This window comes from Protopterus annectens, chromosome 3.part0 (assembly GCF_019279795.1).
Source record: "Protopterus annectens isolate FY-2018-M chromosome 3.part0, PAN1.0, whole genome shotgun sequence".
In the NCBI taxonomy this organism is placed as follows: Eukaryota; Metazoa; Chordata; order Ceratodontiformes; family Protopteridae; genus Protopterus; species Protopterus annectens.
In genome coordinates this window covers 195501211-195524076 of record NC_056731.1, presented here as the reverse complement: position 1 = coordinate 195524076, position 22866 = coordinate 195501211, and the positions used below count along the sequence as shown (strand labels likewise).

Here is a 22866-nt window from a genome sequence, read left to right as displayed (position 1 = left end):
CTGCTACAAGTGAGAAAATGAAGATCACAAAACGAATGGTCTGAAATCAACAGGAAATTATAAACTTTCTGCAGGCATTAAGGGTTTGAAATGCTGAGTCTGCAGAAGTCCTGAACATTTCATGGGGGACTAACAGCTGTCAGATTACCAGTTAGGAAACAATATTTCAAGCCACCTAATTCTCAAAGGATATGAAAGGATTTTATTTCTGTGTGGTTAAGAACAGCAGCAAATAAAAGTCCATTATTATTTTATATGTACTCACTGAATAGACATGCACAGGAATCTTAAAAAAAAGTCAAATACAAGATCAAGTTAGCATATTTTACCAGAAGAAAATTAATTTTCTATAAAAAAAAAAAAACTTTCAGCCATCAAAATAATTGTGAATATTATTACATCTGATCATATGGAATGCTAAGCAATCTTCAGCATTTCCCCTTCAAAAAAGTTTGGAAAAATCAAAGGAACAGAACTTGTTAAAGTCGTCCTTTACTGCCTCTTTTCCAAGTCAAATAATTCTTTCCTTGACAAGCTCTCTTCCTTCACACTTCCTATATTAACTGCACCTCTAATACTGGTTGCCCTGGTAGCAAGTTATCAGTCATTAAAAATGGGAAGAGAAAAGGGGAAAATAGGCTAAACATGTAATGCCAGTGGCACACAGATCTATTTATATCTTAAGCAATGGAAGGGGGATTTACTTGGGACCTATGAAGAAAACATTGTGGTTTACAAAATGTATGAAAATACATTTATTCACTAACATCTGCCACCACTGACGATATCTGTTCTGATTTATCTACATGCCAAAGATGGCCTCTATACTGTTGTTTCCATTTTAAAGTAGAACAACGGGATTCTGTTCAGAAATGCTCAACATTTCTGTACTTTTTGTCCCTGTTATCCAATCCATTTAAAAGTGATTAGTAATGCAGCAGTTTACAACTGTTAATCCAAATGTTTTACACCGAACATACAGAGCCTTACTGTATTGTTATAGTTTCACTTTGAAAAAACAACTCACGTGCTATGGAAAAGCTTGCTAGAGTCTCCAAAATGCTGATGTCAGGACTGCTACAAACTAGCCGCACTTTGCTTAAGCTTCCTTCCCCCCCAAATTGACATCTTTGGAGCTTTTCTCCCTGGGCCTTCGCTGAAAAAGGGCAATAGCTCAGCCGGACACTCCTGTTCAACAAATGTAAAAATAAATAAAATAAGTTAGCAAATCTGTATTTGCATTCTACAGACAAAATGCAGAGACCCGCCCATTCTGTGATGTCACTGCTCCTTTGTCTTTCCCATCCCCATAAGGTGTTTACAAGTATCTCCTTGAAATCTGGAACTTCTGTTCTGTGCTGGTGTTCCCTGCAGAGAGCGTTTCGTTATCGGATATTCCCAAACCTGCTCTTGGCCTGCTCTTTGCAAAAAGGCAAGCATTGCAGTTATTTTATTGAGGGACTAGTCCTACGAGTTCTAAATTGTTTTTGAAATGTTCAAGGAAATTTTTCATAGGTAGGTACTAGGCTATCTGCCCGAAGGCATTTATAAGTCTAGCCGGAATGTGTTGGCTTTCGCTGTCCCCTTAGATTAGTTCCCTGTGCCTCTGTCCAGCAGAGCCATTGAAGTGATCCCTGGGGTAAACTTTCTGTTTCCCATCCACTCATCAAGCTTTCTCTTGAAGAGGGTTAGCGAGGAGCTTTGCCTAGTGTAGATTGAATCTTGTTCCAGAGCATGGGAAGTCTCTGGGACAGGAATCTATCCCTCCAGCACATCCTATTTATTGTTGTGGTGAGGTTTAGATCGCTGGAGCATGTGGCTCGAGGGGATATGGTTTTCTTTAGGTGGAGCATGTCTATCAATTCTGGGTTTGACATGGCCTTGTATGTCAGGCAGAGATCACCTCTGAGTAGGCGGTATGCAACCAAGTACAGCTGGAGTTTCTTCAGTCGAGCTGCATAGGGCATCTACTTGAGGCCAGTGATCCTCTTGGTGAGGTACTTCTGTGGTCTTTCCAGTTGTTGCAGGTATCTTGTAAGGTACATCCCAAATGGGGCATTGTACTCTATGATGGGTCTGATGAGTGATGCATAGAGGGGGCCCAATGACCTCTTTCGATCTGGATGCAAACCCTTTTATGATTAGGTGGGCCACATAGAAGGATTTTCTAACCACTATGGCAATGTGATTATTAAAGGAGAGGTTACTATCTACTTGGGTCCCCAAATCCCTTATTACGTCTTCCGTATTTAGGGGGTTACCACCTATGTGGTAGTTTGTGGGTACTTTGTTTTTTTCCAAAAGGGATGACTATGCTCTTTTTGGCATTTGGCTTGAGGCCATGGTTTTGACACCAGGTATCTGTCTCAGTGAGACCCTTTTGGAGGATGACTGTGTCAGCTGGAGAGTCAATTATGGTCCATATGCTCTCATCACTACAGCTATCTCAGCTGACCTGTTTCAGCTCCTGCTTCACATCTGGAATACATTTTGGATCACACCTGGTTTCTACAACAAGCTTTCTGTACTTTTTAAGGAACCAAGATGGGGACCAGGAAAGCTAAGACTGGATCTTCCAGAGGAAATTGCCAAGGTTTGCTGTACTTTGAAAGTAGAACCGGTATACCCGAAGAAGAAAAACAGTAATTCTTCAGATATGGGACTGATGCACAATTATCAGTACAAGCAGAGGTCATTGTCACCTTTTCATGCAAATGTCCGAGAGCAGCGAACAAGACATGGTGGTTACATTGGTGAAACTGGTGGACTTTCAAGAGAACAAGAGCGACCTTTGGAACATTACAGTTTGCATGATGAGCGTAGCACTTCATACACACAACAATCTCATACACACCCCCTCCCTCTCTCATACATACACCACACCTCACACATCTATACTACAATGCCTACCTTCCCACAACAAGCTCTACTACTATCTACCCTTTTAATATCCCTAACCTACATTACCCAACTTAGCCTCCACACTAATACATACCTACCTCTAACCACAGACACCACCACCTCACACCCCCCAGATATATCCCACTCATACTCACAGATCTCTCCAGAACTGTACTCCTCCAGCCCATCCAATCTTTTCAAACTCTCCTTACTCCCTACATCACCATCTCCTCACCCCACTCTATCTACTTTCTCTAAGACAACCCTCCCCAAAAAACATACTTCCCTTTATCCTCTACTTTTCTTCAATCAGCTCCTCTCTCATATCTCACTCTCTCTGTCAGGTGACATCCACCCTAACCCAGGCCCAACCCCTACCTGTACCCACCCTAACCCAAGTTCTAATCAACACAAACACAAGACTATCCGCCTCATGACCCTAAATGCACAAAGCCTCCGTAATAAAATCCCCAACCTTCATGCCTGGCTCTCTTACAACCAGCCAGACATAACCGCTGTCTCTGAGACCTGTCTCAAACCCTCCATCAGAGATAATGAAATCCTTCCTCCAGGCTACCACATTATACGCAATGATAGAACTTATAAAAAAGGAGGTGGTGTAGCAATTATCTACTCCTCCGCTCTCACTTTTACTCCATTGACCAACCCTATCCCAAAATTTGCCAATGCAGAAATTACTGTAGGCTTTCTAAAACTTAACAACTATAAATCCATCTGCATCTGCTCCATCTACATCTCACCCAGAGACAATACCAAAACTCTGGAAGACATCCTCTCTTGGTTTAACTCAATCATCAAATATGAAACCTACATTCTTGGTGATGTAAATATTAACTGGACCTCCTTCCTCATAGATACCCCATCTCACTCTATCAACCTCTACAATTTCACCCAACTAATAGACCTCCCTACTAGGCCAAACAAAGATGGTTCCTCCGGTTCCATCTTGGATTGGATATCAACAACACATCCCAACCGTATCTTGAAAGCTGGTGTAATACCAGACCCCCTAGGCAACCACTTACCAGCCTTCACTGACCGCCTATCCTCACACATAGAAAAACAACACATTTTTAAACAATCCCGTAACCTATCTTCCTTCAACCCTGAAATCTTCTCTGAATGCCTCAAGGTTACTAATTGGTCCCCACTGAAAATCCTTCCACTAGATAACGTCGTCACATATTTTAACCAAACCTCCCTTACATTACTTGATAAAGTAGCCCCTTTACAAACCAAACATATCAAAACAAATTCCTGCCCCTGGCTATCCCAGGAAACTAAATTGATAATCACTGAGAGAAACAAAAAGTGGAAACTGTAACAAAAACAGAAAAACCCCACCACCCTCCAAGAATATAAACATCTTCGTAACCTGGCCAAAAAATCAATAACAAAAGATCGCAAAAACTACTACAGCAGTCTGCAATACAAACACTCAAACAATCCAAAGAAATTCTGGACATCCATCTCTTCAATACTCAACCCTGGTAATACTTCCAACCCCTGCCCCAATCCCAACCTCTCAAGTCTTGAAACGGCCACTAACTTCAACACATTTTTCATTGATTGCATAGCTAAATTACCCTTCACTTAGCCCACTCCATCCACCAATACTACCCCCTCACCCTGCCCCCAAACCCCCTCACCCCCCCGTTCTCCCTTAAATCTGTCTCCACCATTACTATAAAAAGACTACTGCAAACGCTAAAACCATGCCGCAATGCCCCTGACAACCTTCCAGCAAATTTTCTTCAAATATCAGCCAAATCTATAGCCTATCCCATATCCATCCTCATTAATAGATCCATTCAGGAATCCTATGTACCAACCCTCTGGCGTTATGCATACATAATTCCTCTCCACAGAGGTGGTAAGAACACAGACACTACCAACTTCAGACCCATAGCTATACTCTCTCCTCTCTCTAAAATTCTAGAGAAAGCCATCCACTCCCAGCTCATGCCCTACCTAATCCAGCACAAACGCCTCTCTCCCACCCAGCACAGCTTCCGCCCAGGCCACAGCACCATGACAGCCCTCATTTCCTTCCTCGAAACAGTCAACCTAGCACGTGAGAGCGGCAAATATGTATCTTCTCTTTTTCTTGACCTCTCAAAGGCATTCGACACTATTTCCCATTCCCTCCTCCTGTCCCAGCTCTCACACTTGCATCTATCTCCCTCAACCCTAGACTGGTTCTCCAGCTACCTTTCCACGCGCCAGCAAGCTGTACAATGGAAAGAGTCAACATCCTCTTTCTTACCTACACCCACAGGAGTTCCCCAAGGATCAGTACTTGGCCCTCTGCTCTTCAACTTATTCATTAACAACTTTCACCTCTCCATCCCTGAAGCCTCAGTCATCCAATACGCAGATGACTCCACTATCATCTGCTCAGCCTCCTGCCCCTCCAAACTTCTACTTAATACCCAAACAACCTTCTCCAAAATTGAATCATGGATGCAATCACATCACTTGGCCCTAAATGCCAACAAAACAAAGCTAATGATATTTACTCCCACTAAAACTTCCCAGTTCCACAAAGTCCAATTTTCCATCAAAAGCCACAATAACACCCCTCTTGAAATCGTTCCTAGTACCAAACTACTTGGCATTACCATCGATGAAAACCTAAAATTCGACTCCCACATCCTCTCAGCAATCAAAAAAACCCACCAGAAAATCGGCCTCCTCTACAGACACAACTACCTTACTCCATCTTCCTGTCATACCCTTGCATCTACCTTCCTTCTCCCCTCTCTCTTGTACGGTGCTCCCCTATTCTCCAACCTACAACTCGGACTCCGTGCTAAACTTGAGGCCTGTTACAACAAAATCTGCAAATTTGCAACCAATTCTAAGAACTCTTCCCATCACTGTCACTCCCTACACACCCTAAACTGGCTAGAACTCCACAACCACCTAAAGTACCTACAACTTACAACAGCCCACAAACTCATCTTTAAAGCAGCAGAATGCCCCTCTCTTGCTAAATCTCTAACACCCTACACACCTACCCGTACCCTGAGATCCACAGGCCAAAACCTCCTGCATGTACACAAACCCATCCACCCAACTGGTAAACTACTACTATCCCACACTATAGCCAAACTATGGAACAATCTCCCCACACCACAACGTAATATACCTAACCACAACAATTTCAAATCCATGCTTCTCTCCCATCTCTCCTCCAAATGGGAATGTCCTTCACATGCTCCCACCTAAAACTCACACACTAGTGAAACCAACAAGGAAGAAACTAATGAAACAAGCGAAGTAAGCAGACCAAAACTCCAAGCGAGATAAGGTTAACGTATTTTTTAATAAAAGCGTTTTCGCTCCTAGCCAAAACCAGGAGCTTCCTCAGACAGTATAAAAAAGGCGCCAAATCACTTTTAAACACATCTATGTGATGTCATATCCTGCCCAAATACCTCATTAAGCATAATTTAAAAGCTCCAATTTTTTATAAAAATGAAAAGATATACAAGGCAAGTTAATTACCAAAACATTTAACCATATATTTACACCTCTAAAAGAGACTTTATATAATTGATGGTAAAAACCACAATTAATATTAACTCTTCTTAAATGTGTACTTACAAAAAAGCACAAAATGACCCAAATTGTCAGGTGCTATAACATAAACAATTAATTTCTTTATAAACAATTCAAGGACTTATTTAAAAGCCCATGCCCAATAACGGGGATGGGTTAATTTCATAACTTGACATACAAATAGATGCCCCTAACACAGATGTGTGCCTATATTACATATCCCCCAAAAAGAGGATTTTGATATATATAAATTACAAAAAAATTTTTTTTTTCACAAACATGGCAATAAAGGGGAATGGGGTAAAATTTCCTGTGTGTTATGAGATTATTTTTATCAAAGGATGGTATCAGTTCCTAAGATAACTTTTGTATTTTAAAATGATGGATATATTGCACAAGTCATTTAAACCAGGTGGGGAAAAAGCGTTTAGTAATAGTTGCCATTCTAATTCTTTTAATTCAAGGAGTAATGATTGAGGGCCCCCCTAACCCCCACTTTTACTCCATCAATTCCCATAAAGGAGAAACTGTGTCCTATGTTGTCAAGTACGTGTTTTGAAAGGGCGTTATCAGTTTTCTTATTTTTTATGGCATAGTTATGTTGGTAACTATGCCATAAAAAATAAGAAAACTGATAACGCCCTTTCAAAACACGTACTTGACAACATAGGACACAGTTTCTCCTTTATGGGAATTGATGGAGTAAAAGTGGGGGTTAGGGGGGGCCCTCAATCATTACTCCTTGAATTAAAAGAATTAGAATGGCAACTATTACTAAACGCTTTTTCCCCACCTGGTTTAAATGACTTGTGCAATATATCCATCATTTTAAAATACAAAAGTTATCTTAGGAACTGATACCATCCTTTGATAAAAATAATCTCATAACACACAGGAAATTTTACCCCATTCCCCTTTATTGCCATGTTTGTGAAAAAAAATTTTTTGTAATTTATATATATCAAAATCCTCTTTTTGGGGGATATGTAATATAGGCACACATCTGTGTTAGGGGCATCTATTTGTATGTCAAGTTATGAAATTAACCCATCCCCGTTATTGGGCATGGGCTTTTAAATAAGTCCTTGAATTGTTTATAAAGAAATTAATTGTTTATGTTATAGCACCTGACAATTTGGGTCATTTTGTGCTTTTTTGTAAGTACACATTTAAGAAGAGTTAATATTAATTGTGGTTTTTACCATCAATTATATAAAGTCTCTTTTAGAGGTGTAAATATATGGTTAAATGTTTTGGTAATTAACTTGCCTTGTATATCTTTTCATTTTTATAAAAAATTGGAGCTTTTAAATTATGCTTAATGAGGTATTTGGGCAGGATATGACATCACATAGATGTGTTTAAAAGTGATTTGGCGCCTTTTTTATACTGTCTGAGGAAGCTCCTGGTTTTGGCTAGGAGCGAAAACGCTTTAATTAAAAAATACGTTAACCTTATCTCGCTTGGAGTTTTGGTCTGCTTACTTCGCTTGTTTCATTAAAACTCACACACTACTAACTCCACACCTAAATCATCATTTCTTTGCCTACTTTAACTTAATTCAGAGATCTTGCTCAGAACACCTTTTCATAAATATTTTGCATGCATGCCTCTGGCCTACCTTACTCATATTCTCAAACTTTCATTGTTTGTTTTTCTTATCCATTGTACCCATAATATTGTTTTCCTTTGTAATATTGTTAATTTGTCTCTATTCGTATGTATTTGTATGTCTGTTTGGGGCTTTTCCCCTTGGGTCTCCACTGAAAAAGGGTAATTCTTACCCAGCTGGACCAACCCGGTTAACAAATGCAAATAAATAAATAAATAACTTGGTCAGCCATAGTCCTCCTGTGCTTGCCTGTACCTCTGAGAAGTATATGCCGAACAAGAGGGGTTCTAGGACTGAACCCTGGGGAATGCCACTTGTAAATGGTTTAGAGTCAGACCTAGCTCCTGCAACTCTTACCATGTGGGTTCTGTCCGTGAGCCAGTTGGCAACCCATCTCGTGACATAGGGGTTTATGTTCAGGCTGGTGAGCTTGTCTATAATACCTGAGTGGGGAATGATGTTGAAATCCTTTGCGAGGTCTAGGTAGGCTGTGTGGACCACCTTTCCCGCATCTATAGCCTTGGTAACTGTCTCAAAGAAGTCTACCAGGTTTAGGAGGCATGATCTGCCCTTAACAAAGCCGAACTAGGTAGGGTCCAGTGTTTGGAGGTTCCCAATGTCTCTGTTAACGATATCCATGATGATGCGCTCCATAGCTTTGCAGACCAAGCTAGTCAGGCTTATAGGGTGATAGTTCCTGGGGTCCGTTGTGGCTCCACCTTTGTGGTACAAAATAACCATTGCTGTGTGCCCCTCTGTGGGCACATAGCTTGTGGAGAGGCTGGGTTTAAACAGTGTATTTAGGTGAGGGGTTAGTTCATCTTTGAGCTTGTGTAGGACGCAGCCTGGGTCACCATCCCTTGTACCGGTTCTTGTATTTTCATGTTTTCCCCCCTCATTTCATCATCACAGACCATAGTACATTTACCTACAGTTCATTCTCCCAAGAAGCATCTAAATTCCTGTTGATTGTATGCCATTAAATTACTTTGTTGAGTGTCTTCAGTTGCATTCCGGACCTTCTGTGTAGTACGAAGCATGTGGCGCACTGTTTGACTTTTATTGGTGGCAGGTTCAGAAGTAGCAATATCCACTGTGACTGTTATATAGCCAAGGGTTTGTTTTTTTTAGTAAAGAATACTATGTCTCAGACAAGGGACTTCAGAGATAGTGTGTGTGTGTGTGTGTGTGTGTGTGTGTGTGTGTGTGTGTGTGTGTGTGTGTGTGTGTGTGTGTGTGTGTGTGTGTCCCCGGGTGCCTGCAAGTGTCCATGAGTGCGTCTATGTGCGTATTTTTTTTTACTGTGAAGATATCACTACCAGATCTCAGTACTGAAACAATGTTTTACAATGTGCCTCATTTTAAACATTAATAGTAATCTGCCATGCCATGTTCTCTCTAGTCTCACACAGGACACTGCATCTACAAAAAATGAGTATGTCCTTTGATAACATCTGTGATTTCTCAGTGTACATACATTTCACTTATATTCTTACAACAGTAGCACCTCCTCACAAACCTGTTTTAACTTTACAGTTGGAGATCTCACATATGTATCGGCGAGTAAGAACTACAAATACACATACTCCACCCCCCCCAACACACACAAATTGGTATGGAATTTTTTTTAACCTAATCTGACATGTAATCCAAAAGCAAATTACAAAACATCTTGTGCACCTCAAAACCAAAATATTCACATAAATGATACCATCCAATTTGTATTTCATACAACACATTAATATTAAACTTGATTGTCGTAAATTTATTTTTCAGATATTCTTATACAATCTGAAAGATAATCTTTGTGAGTGTGTTCAATAGCATCCAGGGAATATCTTCAACAGGTGACCAAACCACTTGAAAAAACTCCCCTGAGCAGGAACCCTTATCCAAGAACCTCTAAAACCGGCATGCTCATCAGTCTGTCATATGGTATGAGCCCTTCTACCCTAGTACAAGATGCATGTCTGCCATTTCTGTAATCTCATCATTTTGGTTACTATGCTAAGCTAATGGACATAAATAAGGAAGGAAACCTAGATCGTCCAGTAAACTGACAGCTTTGTCCTAGAACCCACTTCTTTCTTCACCACCACAGTCCAGTACAACATCTGCAATACTACTAGTATTACACACATCCACTGGTCAGACCCCAGTCCTCCCAACCATCAGTTATCAACAAGGTTTCAGATAGCTAAACTATTCCATTTGAGGTCTGCTTCCCCACCTGCTAAGAGAGATTCACTCTTTTTTTTAGGAAACATCCATGACTTCTAATATCACAATGCAGATTTTCTACCCAAGCTTATAACAGAGATCCCAGTTACTTGATGCTAAGGAGATATCATCATCTGCAGGCAGCAAAGACAAAATTCTCACGCTCCCCAAAATGGAAATCTCTAGTATTTGATTGTACCTTGATATATCAATAAAAATCATGAACAAATGTGGAGAACAAACAGCTTTGACAGTGTTTTACACCTCCCTTAAATATATCTGACTTCAGGATGAGAATGCAGAGACAACTCTTGCTTCAAAAGTATGGAAACAGAATGGCAAACAGCAGTGGCCCTTGGACTTCATAATGTTGTAGCAATGGCGCTTGGATCCCATACTGTTGTAACATATCTCGCAACACACTGTGGACTGTGTTAACTTGTACCTTCTCCAGATTCAGATAATATCTGTGCAACATCAAAACTTGCTGCACTGTTCCATAGCCAAGATATAATCCACATTGCTCTTTCAGATTTAGCAGCACTGCTGTCAGAAGGGGTCTCCTTTCTAGCACATGACATTGGATTTCCCATGGACACTGAAAAACCATGATCAACCTGTGAATGGAGGACACCTTTCTGTCTGCCTTTCTGAAAATAGTGACCATCATTCCCAGTCTGCCAGTCCATTTACTTTGTGCAAGCATGTGTGTAGAGGGTTCAGACTCCTACATAAGGGACACTACTCCAGAGAACATTTTTTTAATTTAAAGCATGCATACCACTCAACTGCAAAGATTTTTGCAGAATGACCAGATTTTTGCCTCACTTTTTTGGTCCGTTTCTAATAAAATTGTGGTTTTCTGGCCAATCGTTGAGGATTGAAATCTCTAAATAATGACATGTGTGTGAGTTTCAGACTTCATTTCCTTCAGAAAATGCATGCTAGCATAAATTCTGTTACTCCTGCAACTTTTTAAGTTTATAACAACAACATTTAAAATCTGTCCTTACTTTTGACCCTTTGTCCCCCAACTATTTTAGACTTTGTCCAGATTTCTTGTGCTAAGAGGCTGATATTTATTTACAGCTATTCAGAGAAAATATTAATTATTCATTTTATTGTAATATTCCTTTTTTGGAGTTACAGGAAAAGCTGGCAATGTAAAATTCAGCAAACATTACTCAACAAATGCATTTTTGAGCAAATTCATACATTCAGGAAACCAGCTCATTTTTATTGTGAAGTAACAACTTCAAGTGATTATAATACACCAGTGCATGGGAGGTGTGGTGGGTTTGACCACATAAAAACAATATTTTATTGTGTTTACTGCTGCTCAGACAGCACACTTATCTGAGTAATTGTCAATTAAATATTTTGTTATATCTTAAAGATCACCACTCATAAATCATAACTAGAAGTTACTCGCATGGTTTGTTTTCTTTTATATAAATGTATGTTTGCCTATGTCTTAAATGATAATTCACATGCAGGTGAGAGGCTCTGCTGTGGCCAAGCTGGTTCCTCGGACCACTCTTCTTTTTTCCCTAGATCCCTCTGGTGTGGCAAATACAACCACTATGGATTGGGGGTTAGCAATGTCCTCTGCATCTACTGGGCTCCCCTTAGTAGGCAAGAGAGAACCATTTTTGTTGGTGTTCCGAGAAGTGGCAGGGAAAGTGCCCCTGCTTAACCAAAATGCTGTGCTCATCCCTGAGGCAGCTATTGTTGCCATTAAAAATGTGTTTGCCTTAATTTTCCTGTCACAATTGAAAACTAAACTTGTCACTGGACAGGAGTAGTTTATTAAGCCTTGTACAAGCAGTTGACCTTTCCTATAAGGTGCTTTCTGGTAAAAGAAAAAGTGATTCCTCTTTTCCTGAAGAGATTCAAGAAATTAAATCCAGAGAGGAATGTGATGGAATAGATAATTTTTTTCCCTTCAGAATTCTGATTCAGACTCTGTGGAGAGCATGTTACCTGAATCTCCCCATCAGTGATTCCCTTTCTCTGAGACTATTTTCAGAATGTGCCAGTCGGTGTTTTCAGTGGGAGAACACTGAGGTTTCTCAGTCACCCAGAAAATACTATCAGCTGTTGCAATAGGAATTTCCAGAACTTGTACCCAATTCCTCCAGTTCTGCCTGCAATTTTCCTGATACTCAGCCCGCTGTGCCTAAAAATGGCAAATAGAATGTGTAAAGATCTTCAGTCTTAACTTTTTATAAAATCTTCCCAAACATGACCCAGCAGATACAGCTTTACTTAATCCAGCTGCTGCCAAACATTTTAACTCTAAGTTTTGGGGGAAAATTGTTTATGTCACCAACTTTAATTTTTAGAATTTTCGAATGCTCAGGCTCATATGTAGTTTATTCTGGCTACCTGAAAATATGAGAAATGTTGTATATGCGGTTCCTTCCAGTAAGGAAAATCTATTTTTGTGGCTTTTTTTTTTAATTTTTCAGGTCAATAGTCATTTAAAGTGTGTTTATTACTGTAGATACTACATCCAGTGAGGTTGCCACTGGAACTTTGTTTAGGATGTTTGCCCGGCTTTTAAATTCACCTTTGGCTAGAAATTTTAGTCCCATTGCTGCAAAGGATATCAAAATGTGATGAGAGGATTAAGCTGATATACAGGGAATCTCTCAGATTTTTTTTTATCCCTCCCTTCAGTAAATTTTCCAAGGGTTATTTTGTTCCCTTGTCCAACTGTGGCAAGAGAAAAAAAGGCAGCAAAGCAAACAGTCTCAGCAATATGCTGGTAAACAGACATTAAAAAAACAATCGTGATGAGGTTCCCTAACAAAAAGCAGGAACCTCTCACTCAGAACAAAGGACAGTCGAATACGTCACAATGAGTTTGTAATGGGCATTGTCCTCCCCTCCCACCTTGGCAGTCTCTTATCCCATCCAGAAAGTCAGATTTTCCATTTCCCGGTCTTTGGCAAGAGGCTGTTTCAGACAAATGGGTTGTGGGTTCTGAGACTGATGCAGCAGGGGTACAGACAGCAGTGGGAAGAGATCCCTCTGTTGCAGGGAATTATTCCACATCCCCAGACCAAACTCCTCTATTTTTTCCTGTCTTACAGCACATGCTTTATCGGGGGGGGGGGGGGGGAGATAATAGAAATGGTTTGTTTTTCCCAGTGGGAAAGAGGTATTAAAGAATGTTTCTGAGAATGACTGGAGATTAGTTAAGGACCTTTTTATTAAACCAGTTTGTAATGCTGCCCAAGTTCAAGATCCTTTCACAACACAATTACCTACCCCTTCTTCCCTGTTTTAAATGTTTTGGTAACATCAGATTTAAAAGGTACTTAACCATCACATTCCTATCCATTATGGCTTCAGATGTTTCTTAATGTTTTGTGAGTCTGGATCACATTATCTGTTCTCAGTATTACCCTTTGGGATAGCCATTGCCCCAAGAGTGTTCACAAAGTATATAGCTCCAGTTACAGCACACTGCAGGCTACAGTGTATCCACATTTTTCCATATTTAGATGACTTGCTTATCTATGCAGACTCTCTTTCAAATTGTCAGGAATCTCTCTCTTTGGTGAGAGATCTCAAATGCAGGCTGGGATTCCAAGAGACCCTCAGTACAAACAGCTTTTCTTCCACAAGAAAAATATATCTACATTTAGATATATTCCAGTTTTTTTTCCCTAGACCCCTCTGGTGTTACACATACATCCACTATGGACTGGGGGTTATCAATATCTTTTGCATCTGCTGGGGTCCCTTTAGTGGGCAAGGGACACACTATTTCAGGATTCTGAGTCTCATGGCATCAATGATTTTTATGATACCTCTGGCAGACTCGACATGAGTAAGGGACGATGGTATCTGAAGTCTGTCTAGTCCCCAACTCCAACACTTATCTTTTCAGATTCCAGTTTTGGAATGTGTGAGAAAAGAAATCACTTGATGGAGACATCAAGTATCCTGAATTCAGGTGTCTCCCTCTCCCCTTCTGCTCCAAAACAGTCAGTCACACAGTTACCTTGTACTTTGTTAGGGGGATAAAAGTGCAAGGTATCTGGTACAACAAAGACAAACACAGGCACATAAATGTAAAAGAGATTTTGCCCTTATCAAGGCATTCAACTGTATAAATCACCTTTGGTCCCCAGGACCACTTCAAGTTGTTACGAACAATACCACAGTGATGTGGTTCATAAACAAGCAGGGGAGAATCAGGTCTTACCCCCTATGCAGACTAGCCATGTTATCACAGAATATAGCTATACAGCAGAACCTTGCTTTAATTCCTACCGCCTATCAGAACAAAACTGTGTGGCAAACAAGCAGGGCAGGAGAAAGACAGACCCTCATGAATGGAAAGTAAATCAGGGAGTCTAACAAGATCTGATCCATCAGGGAGAAGTTCCTCAAGTAGGCCATTTTGCCTTTCCAACGAACAGTCAGTTGGCAAAATTCTGCTGCAAGACTTCATGCAAGAAAGCCTTGGAAGACAGATGCCCGTTCCTTTTCCTTGAACAGGAAATAGTCCTGTATGCTTTTCTACCCTTTCCACTGACATGCAAGGTAATTCTGAATATGCAGACGGAGCCGCCAAAGATCACTGTGGCGACTCCCTTCTGGCCAAGGCAACAGTAGTTCTCTCTTCTTTTGGAATTGGCCAAGGACAATTACCACAAGCTTCCTCACACACTGGATCTAGTCACACAAGAACAAAGAAAAAGGAAAATAGGAACATTATTTTTGGTGTGTAATGAGTTAACAGACTTTAAAAATTCCCTGCAGACTATTACTAATCACAAATACTGGACGAGCAAATTGGTGTAACTATGGAATTTTTTTTTTTGTTTTGCTCTGTGATACCAAATCTGAATTGCATAGACATAGTAAAGCCTTGCTGAGTTTAATTCTGGTGGATGCCAAAAAAAAAACATTACTAGAAAATGGAAATCAAAGTCTAAATCAACTGTACTAGAAGAAGTGAATATATTAACAGAGATAAAACAACTGGAAGTGGGAGCTTTAGAAAAAGTTAGGAGCAAACTACATGGAGAAAATGGGAATGGTGGGAACAATACATGCAGAAAAATGTTTTGAAAGAGGGCTGAGGTTTAAGGGAAGGTAGGAACTGAATAAGCTTTGCAATGTTTGACTGACAATGGCTGGATAGATTATAAGTGATGTATAATGCTTGCAATTGAAAATATGTCAATATGGTTTGTTTTCATTTACATAAATGTATGTTTATGTCATAAGTAATAATTTAATAAAGATTTTCCTGTTTAAAAAAAATAAAACGGGGATATTTTATACATCCCAACCCCAGACCACTTTAACGGACTGCCTGGATAATACGGTCTTAGTACTGGGACAGTAATTTTCTGTTAGAGACGCTAACACTTGCTCCATTTGAACCAGCTCATCTGGCTGACTTGAGGTTCTTAACAAGGAAAACAGTTTTACTCCTTGCTCTGACCTCTGCAAGAAGAGTATCTGAGTTGTAAGCTCTTATGGTGGGTCAACCTTATTTCATTTTCCACAGAATTGGGTTTCCTTGAGAACTAATCTTTCTTTTATGCTTAACGTGGCATTAAAATTTACTTAAAGCTAAACTATCTATCTCACTGTGTTCTTAACTGAGTCCCAACATGAAGGATACAGGATACTTCATACCTTGGATGTTCACAGACAGCTCAGGTACTATTTTGATTTTATAAAATCTTTCAGAACTTCCGTCAGTTGTTCTTTTCTTGTGAAGGTAAGGAGAAGGGACAACCTGCGTCAAAGCAGACTATTTCCAAATGGATATTTCAGGCTATTACCTTTTGTTATTCCCACTGCAACAAAACTATTCCAGGCAAGGTCAAGCCATATTCTACCATATCTTCGTTTCATCTATGGCTTTTTGGGAAGGGTTTATTTATAGAAGTATTCTGGAAGCAGAAACTGTCATCTGTACATACTTCTACAAAGCACAACAAGCCAGATTCCTTCTCTATGTCTAAGTCAAGTTTTTCTAGGGGTTCCTGGATCCCTCTTTTTCCTCCACCCAGTTGTTCTAAGCTATGTTGATCTACTCCATACAGCTTGGACTACTACAACAACAGTGATCATTATGAAGAATATAGTACAGTTGTATAAATAAATTTTCCATGGCACACCATGTTCAAACTACCATCCACCTTGATTTTTGGTGCTTTTTTTATGCCAGTGTGTGGGCATTTTTTGTTGTTGTTGTTGTTATTCCTAGCAATATCTTCTCAGAGCTCATCCTCCCTTTTACAGGTGGAATGAAAGCTCTGAAGGTTTTGACGGCCAAACCTGTCTTTTTAGCCAGCTCAGCTCAAGCTAATGGTTTCGGTGAGTGGAAGGTGCCCCGAAGCTTTACAGGATATAAAACGTAGCTTAGGCTACTGCAGCAGGGATCATTTGAACATCTACTGTTATAGTAAATTTATTTTTAGGACCATACTTTTCTACAGTCCAAAATGTTTACATGCAAATTTGCAATATATTTCAATATTTTTTACAGATGAAGTACTAGCTGGAGTGAAAATTCGTAATGCAGAATTGTGACTGTGCCTTTGTGTGTGTGTCCTTTCAATCAAACTCAAACTAACATTTAAGGTCACCAACACACTAGGACATACCAGAGGAAGTGGAAGCACAGACTCTGGTTTTACTATATTTTTTGCTGTAGTGCTAATAGCTCAGTGTATACTTCTTATTCTAAATTTGGAAATTGCCAGTCTACTGTCACTATATCTACTTTCACAACGTAACATGTACACTAAGCTGTCTGGACTATGGCCAGAAATAGACTGAAACCATACAGGCCATGCCATACAGCAATTGCAATTGTTGTTCACCACTATGTAGTTTAAGTGTTGCAATGCCCAAATACAACCCAGAAGTCAGAGTTTAATGTTGTATATTAAAACTTCTGTCCTCCTTTCATTTACTCATTAAGGTTTTTAGCACACAGGCAGTCTTTTTGAATGGTATACTCAAAGGCGATGCATTCAGGTGAAAGTACATGTCTCAGTCAAACTTGGAATGATGTGAAATGAGAGTAGTTTAATTTAAAATTTTACTATGAAATTTATGTGGCATTACTCTTAAAGCAATGACAGTTGGCCATATAAGCAGCTATTCACCACATATCATATGTGTACATCTTTTAGCGCAGTTAACACTAGAAGAAAAAAGAAAAAATGCCCTATAAAGGTCACTACATACCCTACTGGACCTCGACCCCTAAGCCTTCAGTATCTTCTGACTCCTCTTTATCTAGCTAAAACTGCTGTTTCATTGGGCATTTGATGCAGAAAGGCTTCAATTCAATGCAAAGCATGTGGAGCAGCATTCCTATCTAGAATGAGTATTGTAAGATCTAAAGCCATTTCTTGTAGTGTGCCTAGGCATAAGGTTAACAAATATGCATTTCATTGTCTTGCATAACACAAAACAGCAGCTGTAAATTCTGAAATGGACTGCTTTTTCAAAAGGCTTTATTTATAGAGAAATGCCCATTTTAAATCACTTGCATGAACCCTGGTGCAATGAATGTGTATACCTGCTACTGTGTTCATACAGTGTGCCTTAGTAACCCTGGTTTATTTGTTCTACAGAGACAAGTGAAAACTTACAATTAAATGCATTTCTGCTGTTTATTTACCTTAATTTCCTTTTATCAGGTACTGCTGACATTTGCACCTTAAGAAGTAAATGAACATGCCGCAACTGGTTTGAAAGTACTACCGGTCAAAGCGTGTACAATTATGAAGCACGTGCAACACTCCAAGCTGGTTAGCAAGGCAATATGCAGTATACTGCTGTTTACTGCAAGTATGCAGTGGTATCTAGTAAACTGTTATTTTCTGTTCTTTGAGGACATAACTAGCTGTCGACTGTTTACCTGCAATGATTTTCCAGCTTGCATGCAAGAGGTTGTGGGACAAATGAGGGATACTTTGCAGGGAAATGATTACATTTTGTGCTTGTGGTAAAACTGAGGGACTCACTGGGGGAAAGGTTTTGTTTAAGTGCCTGTGTGAATATCACAGGACTTGTTGGGGAAATGTTTACTGTTAGCGGTTGTATGACTGAGGGACACAATGGCGGAAATGGCCACTGTTACTGCTTGTGAAACTCCTTTGGGGAAAATGGTGCATTTTACTGCATCTGTCTCCTAGTACAGACTACCTTTGGCATTTCTTTGGGAAAATGTTTTGTTTTGGTGCTTGTGCAGATACTTCATTTTTGTGGTTGTATGTGCCTGGACAGACTGCTATAGGGGGTTACATGAGAAAATATTTCACTGTGGTGTTTGTGCTTCTACTGTGGGACAAACTGGGGGATGTTTAGTTTAAGTGTCTGCTCTAATAATGAATGGCAGGGTGGAGGACACTGTCATTTTGGTGCTTGTGCAATTACTAAGGGCAGATGATGATGCTTCATTTTGATGCATGGGTGTACTTCAGATTCAAAGTGGTCGCTTGGGGAAATGTTTCATTTCTGTGGTTAGGTGTTCTTGGAAAGACTGGTACAGCTGGTTACTTGTGGAAATGTTCGACTTTGGTGCTTGTGTTACTACTGTGGGGCATGTTTTGGGGAAAGGTTTGGTTATAGTGTTCTACTACTGAACAGCTCGGTGGAGGCCACAGCTTCATTTGAGTGCTTGCATGTACTTGTGTAGACTACTAATGGGGTTGCTTGGGGAAATGCTTCATTTTGGTGCTTTTTTGACTATTGATTTTCTCTGTGGGGGATAATTATTCACTTTGGTGCATGTGTATATTTGTGCAGACTCTGCAAGTGGTTACTTGGGGAAATTACATACTACTCAAGGGGTAGCTGTAAATAAAGTTTCCATTTGGTGCTGGTGCCTACATACACACACATTAAACAGAATTGTTTGCTTGAGGAAATGTTCCATTTATGAGTGTTTGTGCATATAGGTATATTATACTGATGTGGCCACCAGTGAAAATCTTTCATTTTGCTGCTTGTGTGTACTTGGATAGAGTACTAAGAGTGACCCTAGGGCAAATGTTTGATTTTGATGGTTGTGCAATTACTGAGGTGCTCAGTGAAAGTTATAACTCATTTATGTGCTTGTGTGTATTAGGGCAGACTACTGAAGGGGTAGCTGTGGAGAATGCTTTAATTTGATGCTTGTATGTACTTACATGGACATTACACTGAATTGTTTGCATCAGCAAATGTTTTGTTTTGGTGATTGTGTATACAAGGACATAATACTGAAGTGTCCAGTGTTGGAAAAGTACCATTTGGGTGCTTGTGTGTACTTGTACATACTAATAAAGGCGTACTTGAGGAAATGTTTAATTTAGGTAGTTGGGCAACTACTGCGGTGGAGGGGATGATGTTTCATTTTAGTGTTTGTGTGTACTTGTTCAGACTCCAGAAGTGGTTGCTTGGGGGAAATGTTTCATTTTCATGCTTCTGTGCACTTCAACAAACTCCGGAAGTGATGGACACAGTGCTTCTGTGTACTTGGATGCACTACTCAAGTGCTCGCCTAGGGAAATTGTTTAATTTTAGTGGTTATACGACTACAGTTGGACACACTGTGGGAGGATGTTTATTTTTACTATATGTTTACACTTGGGAATACTACTGAGTGACGAGCTGGGCACTGTTTCATTTCAGTGTTGCTGTTTATTTGGGCCAACTACTAAATGGGTCAGTTGATAGAAAGGCTTCATTTTTGGTACCAGTGATTACCAGGACAGACCAATGAAGTGGTTACCTGAGGAAATATTTACTTTCTGTGGCTGGGCAACTACTGAGGGCCTCTGTGGAGGAGATGATGCTTCATTTTAGTGTTTGTGTGTACTTTTCAGACTCTAGACCTTGTCACTTGGTGAAATGCTTGATTTCCATGCATCTGTGTACCTTCAACAGACCCCTGAACTGGTTCCTTTCGGGAAAAATGACGTCTTAGTGGTTCAGTGTACTTGGACGGACTACTAAAGTGATCTGGTTAGGAAATATTTAAATTTGAGTACATGCATGACTAATGAGGGACACATCTGGAACAACTGCTTCATTTCAATGCTTCTGTTTACTTGGACAGACTACTAAAGGGGTCAGGTGGGGAAATGCTTTTTTTGCTTCTTGTGTGTACTGGAATGGACCAGTGATGTGCTTGCTTGGCTGAAATGTTTCATTTCAGTGCCTGTGCGACTAGTGTGGGACTCTGTGGAGGAAATGTTTACTTTTAGTGCATGCGTGCACTTGGACATACTACTGAGGAACTCATTGGGCATTAATGTTCGATTCTAGTGCTTAATTTTACTAGTACAGACTACTGAAAGGCAGACCAATATAATACTGCTATAAGAGGTAAATGGCCAAAGACCATGCATTTCAAATGTCCTTGATTTTATATAATGCTCAGTTTTGTAATCATGCTGTGGACATTTCCATCACAACTTCTAATAGGGTGAAGTACTGGTGATTTCAGGAAGTATGTGACACTAATATGCATCTTAACAGTAATTAATGCAAAAACAAAGTCCTTTAACTATTCTATATTTACACCACAGTGGTCAAGATTTATAAGGGATTTTGGCCTATTAGGAAGCCTTGAGAATGGGAGTTGGAAGGTTTGCAATACAGTGTGTTCATAAGTACTATTGAGCATGGATTGCATTTCAGGACTGGAGGAGGCTATGGTGCAGCAAAAATAAGTGTCCCACTGTCAAAAAGAAAAGGCTAACACAAGGAAACAGTCCATGAGTCAAGTCTGCTGCCGTCAGCGGTCATCACAAGAGTAAGTAGCTCAAATTACCTTTAGCATTTTGTCAGCTGGGGAGTTGAAGTGTGAAGGGGAGGGGAGATAAGCTGAAGAACTACAACTCAGGCATGAAAAAAGACTGCAAATTAACCTCTCTAAAAAGAAGCAGCAGTAAAAAGTACTTTGAATGTCTGTTCTGTGGCATTATCGCTGTTTGTGTATTTAGTCACTAAACAGCAAGAAATACTAGTTAAAACTGTTGGACTTAATGAAAACAGTGTATGTGTGCAAAATCAGTGCAGTGACAGCAGCTTTGGAACAAACATGCCTGTGTGATGCAACGTTTTAAAAACAAACACTGCATTGTGGGATACCTAGAAGATGAGTAAGAAATCAAAATCACTTCAAGATGCTAGACCCCCATGTGGTCAGACTCTGAAATTACATAAAAAATATTTAAAAAAACGTACAGTTCCAGAGTGCTGTTAAAATATAAGAAACATTAAAACATGATGAAATAAACATTTTTGTTGAGTCTGTGGGTACAGCTCTCCTTTAAACACTGTAGGCCATATATAAAAATTAACATAAAATTAGCATATTGTAGAGTGTAAATATTGCATTGCAGCATAGTGAAGGTTTTACTTCAAGTTAAATGTGGTTGATACTAACATTTTAGCTCCATTTTACTACAGAACATTATTACAATGAAAGGTGCCTCCAATATAAGATGGGCTAAGGACTGCAGTAGGAAGCCAAGGAACAGGGTAACGGGTTCCATATATTGCATGCAGCATCAATAGTACAGAAAGTACAAAGCAAAGGGAAAAAATAAAACAATTGCACAAATTAAATCTGACAGGGAACATAGAATACTCCCTTAAAGCACTTAAGAGCTCACACTACAATTCATATTTAAGAACTCCGTAGGATACTGTGATTTTTTAACAGCCAATAGCTGAAAGTCATTCCTGTACAAATAAACTGTAACTAGATAACTGGGACAGAAACAGTCACGGTTTCTGAATTTACAGAGATTTTTTAGATGCTGCATTCTTTACTGCAGTACAGTGCTACACAGTTTTGCCAATCTGCTTTTAATTCTAAAGGGTGAATTTAATGCTGAGTAGCTGACAAGCACTGCTCACCTGAAGAACTCTGCTCATCCACTGAAAGCTGTCCTCCTCCGTTGAATCAGGCCTTTGCTCTGCAATGATAACTATCCTTTCATCATGAAGGACATTTACGGAAAACACAGCTATTCTGCAAACAAACAGAAACAGACAGGCAAATTGTCAACTCCACCAGGATCACAAAAATGAAAGGCTTTTATTTCCATGGGTGATTTCAAAAAGATGTGCAGTGCAGAAAGGGTGATGCTAGCTGAAAGGCACTAAAAGACTAGACAAGAATCTTAAGAATTTTAAAAAGTGTGTATAATAATCTGATCAAATGTTTTTTTTTTCCCTGTATACTTTTTGTCTTTAAACTTACTGACCACTGAGCCCATTCATTCCACTATACTCAATAGGTCGTGTATGGCAGTGACAGCTGACCACAGGGGACATTCATTCCTCTGTACTAGATATCTCCAGTTTGCAGACAACAGCTGATCAGAGAGACATTCATTCCACTGTACTGGATATGTCCAGTACAGAAGGGACAGCAAACCATAGGGGCCATCATCCAGTCAGTGAAGGAGTTAGCTTCTGTTCTTACAGGCATCCTGCTAATGACAGCATTTCCAGTGAGGCCTCTTCCACCCTCCAATTTATGCATGCGCTTCCAA

General features: G+C 39.8%; 1 protein-coding gene across 10 annotated transcripts in view; it reads right to left on the bottom strand.

The window, feature by feature from the left end:
• DIP2C (disco interacting protein 2 homolog C) overlaps positions 1-22866 on the bottom strand; it is a 2757794-nt gene that overhangs the window by 866712 nt on the left and 1868216 nt on the right. For all 10 annotated transcript variants that reach the window (XM_044064688.1, XM_044064689.1, XM_044064690.1 and 7 more), the window contains one exon: positions 22226-22340. In XM_044064688.1, coding sequence (XP_043920623.1) covers positions 22226-22340 — 115 coding nt within the window. The remainder of the gene's footprint in view (positions 1-22225; positions 22341-22866) is intronic.